Below are 2,667 nucleotides of genomic sequence, written 5' to 3' on the forward strand. Positions count from 1 at the left end.
CCCACACCCCGCTGCTCCGCGGCTGCTGCCGTCCTGCCGCTGATGAAGTTCAAAGCGCCAAAGGAGATGGCGGGTCTGATGGGAGGGACCCCGCGCCCGGAGCTGTCGGGTGCTCCCACGGCAGGGCGGTGTCGGGGATGCTGTGCTTTGTGCCACCGGAGGAAGACGTCGATGCACATCCTGTTCCTCTTGCTCTGAGCTGCAATAAAGCACCGTGGTGTGAAGTCAAAGCCATCTAGGGCTCAGAAATCTCTGTTAGCCTGCAAACAAGGTCCCACAGCATTGCCCCGAAGAGCAGATACAGGACCATAGAGCCCGGTTCAGCCCCAAGCAAGGAGCACACCAGTGAGAAGAGCCGGAATAACGTTAGGAACAAATACTCAAAGTGGGGCTCAAGGGAGGCTGCAGATCCTGCTGACAGATGAAATGTGATTTTCAAACAGAACTGTGTCACAAAGCACACATTAAAAGATGTGCCTTCCTGAAATCGTAGGGGTGACCGAGAATACCAGCCCAGGGGATACTCGTGCTGTGGCCTTACCAGGTTAGTAACCTCAGAGAATAAATATCTTCCACCGGAGCCGGGAGTGGCTGGACTACAGGGCGCCTTGTTTGTGCCTGGTGAAAGGAAAGGTCAGAAAACAGAGTGAGGAGGCAGAATGCAAGGAACACAAACATGCTATTTTGGGAGATGGAATTCGTGCTAACTACTTTTAATTATTAATGCAGTTTGGAAATGACAAACATCAACCTGAAAACACCAAGTTGGAGCTGAAAACTGAGGACAGAACCTCCTGAGCAGCAATTCCTGTCTGCACCCTTTTGAAATGCGAGTGCAGGGAGTGGTCCAGCCATCCAGCTGTTCCCACACCTGCACACCAGCCCAGGCAGAGAGCTCTGCCTCCAGAACCCCCGCTGGCATTCAGCCTGGCGACTCGGGCGCTGGTTTCGGTTGGGACAGCCCAGCACACGACCATCCCCCATGCCCTGTGCAGTGCTTTCAGAGACCAGCGAGGTTTAGGCAGGCGGGAGATTTGGCCAGGAGCTACAAAACCACATCCGGGCTTGAACTGTTTTCTGCATTTTGTGTCAACCTAGTCTTGAGTCTCCTTTGCTTGCAGACTGTCCGCAGCACATAGAAAGAGGCTCTTTCCAGCTCTTTTCTCACTCAGCTCGGGCTTGGAACATCCTGCAGATCCTGTGGCAAAACTGAAGCACAAGTCCCCTTGCAGCATCCAATTGTTTAGACAAAAGCCTCTGGCAGAGTAAGCTGCCGGTCCCTCTCAGCCTTTGCCCAAGAAGGGCAATGCATTACTTCAGCCGGATTGCAAACACCTGCACAGCAAAGGTCAGCTTCCTGCTCCCAGTCACAGACCAGCAGAGCAAGGAAAAGCTTAACCGTGGATGTTTTAGATGTTCCTTTTTATAGGCAGCTTCATACCAAGGGCACATTGTTTTTCCTCGGAGGTGTATCAGATTTGAAAGACTTTGACATGTTTTTTCACAAGATGTTGTAGCCTGCTCTCTCCGCAGACAGGCTGCGGTGCTAACTGCCTCACTAGAGCAGCACCGTGCTGCAGACTGACACGTTTAGCTGTACCGCTAAAAGGGCAAATCCTGCGATAAGCATTGCTTGTCCAGGGCCACAGCTGGGTTCTCATGGGTTAACTTGAACAGAGGCTCAGTCTGGGCATCAAGGGTAGCAAAAAACAGGGAGACTCATTGCAGGTCTGCAGAGGAGAGCTCTGCAGTAGGAATCGAGGTCAGAGCTGGCATGCCGAGGCTGCCGGAGGCAGCAGCCTTGTCCTGGGGACTTTTACCTGTGAAGCAGCAGAATCCTCCTGGGCATCGAGTGCTTTAATCTGCCTTCTGAAGAGCTCAATCACTGCATCATAAACCAGCTCATACTGCTCCTGCGTTCCAGACAAACAGAACAGACGTGAGAGCCAGCCCCTGCAGTACCTGGAAACACTCTCCTGGTGCCCAAGCCAAGCGCCAGCCCCGGGAGAGGCTGCCACGTTCCGGTCCGTTGGCAGGGTAAATTCTCAGAAGAGGGAGAAGCCACAGCTTTCAAAGGGTCAGAGTGCAGCACTCGGGGTTTTTTCAGGTGCACAAACAACACTCTTCTGCATTGAGCTTCCTCCTCAGCCTGTCTCAGCTGAGAAGTGTTCCCACTCTATTTCCTGGACAGTCCCTTCTTTCACAGCCCAAGTGATAAGTCAGACTGCGAGCACCAAGCTATTGCAGCTGTCTGCAAGGAAACAGTCAGCTACCAAATTCATTTCTGCAAAATCATTCCTCTGTCCAGAAAAGGGACCTTACAGAACATCTACACACCCTCCCAGCAGCACAACCGCTCGAGTTGCCTTACTGCAAACCCTCCAGGGGAAAAGCTGAGGTCCCAGTACAGAGACGATACCAGCTGGTGAAATTTCCTGAGCGTACCTTGGTCTGCACTATGGAAGGCCTTTGCGTGCGCATTTCCTGGATCAGACTGAAAATACTGAAGTTCACCGGGAGAATCTTGCAAGAAAGAGAAAAGATTAAAAATTATAGGCAGGTCTAACTCCAGTCTGAGAGGGGTGAAAGGGAGAACAAGGGGAGAGGGTGAGGGAGAGGCAGAGCGATGTGACGGCGCTGCCGCAGGCGCCGTTCGGAGCCGCGGCC

General features: G+C 52.9%; 1 protein-coding gene across 1 annotated transcript in view; it reads right to left on the reverse strand.

Moving 5' to 3' along the window:
• Window positions 1–7: 7 nt before the first annotated feature.
• Window positions 8–2,667, reverse strand: part of LOC104470775 (tyrosine-protein phosphatase non-receptor type 22-like) — a gene marked incomplete at its 3' end in the record, with an annotated part of 8,392 nt that continues 5,732 nt past the window's right edge. The window contains 6 exon segments of the mRNA XM_010085818.1: window positions 8–126; window positions 128–199; window positions 542–618; window positions 1,821–1,913; window positions 2,446–2,523; window positions 2,649–2,667. The exon segment at window positions 2,649–2,667 is cut by the window's right edge and continues 72 nt beyond it. Coding sequence (XP_010084120.1) covers window positions 8–126; window positions 128–199; window positions 542–618; window positions 1,821–1,913; window positions 2,446–2,523; window positions 2,649–2,667 — 458 coding nt within the window.

The sequence above is a fragment of the Pterocles gutturalis genome, unplaced genomic scaffold (genome assembly GCF_000699245.1).
Source record: "Pterocles gutturalis isolate BGI_N339 unplaced genomic scaffold, ASM69924v1 scaffold26840, whole genome shotgun sequence".
NCBI classification, from domain to species: Eukaryota; Metazoa; Chordata; class Aves; order Pterocliformes; family Pteroclidae; genus Pterocles; species Pterocles gutturalis.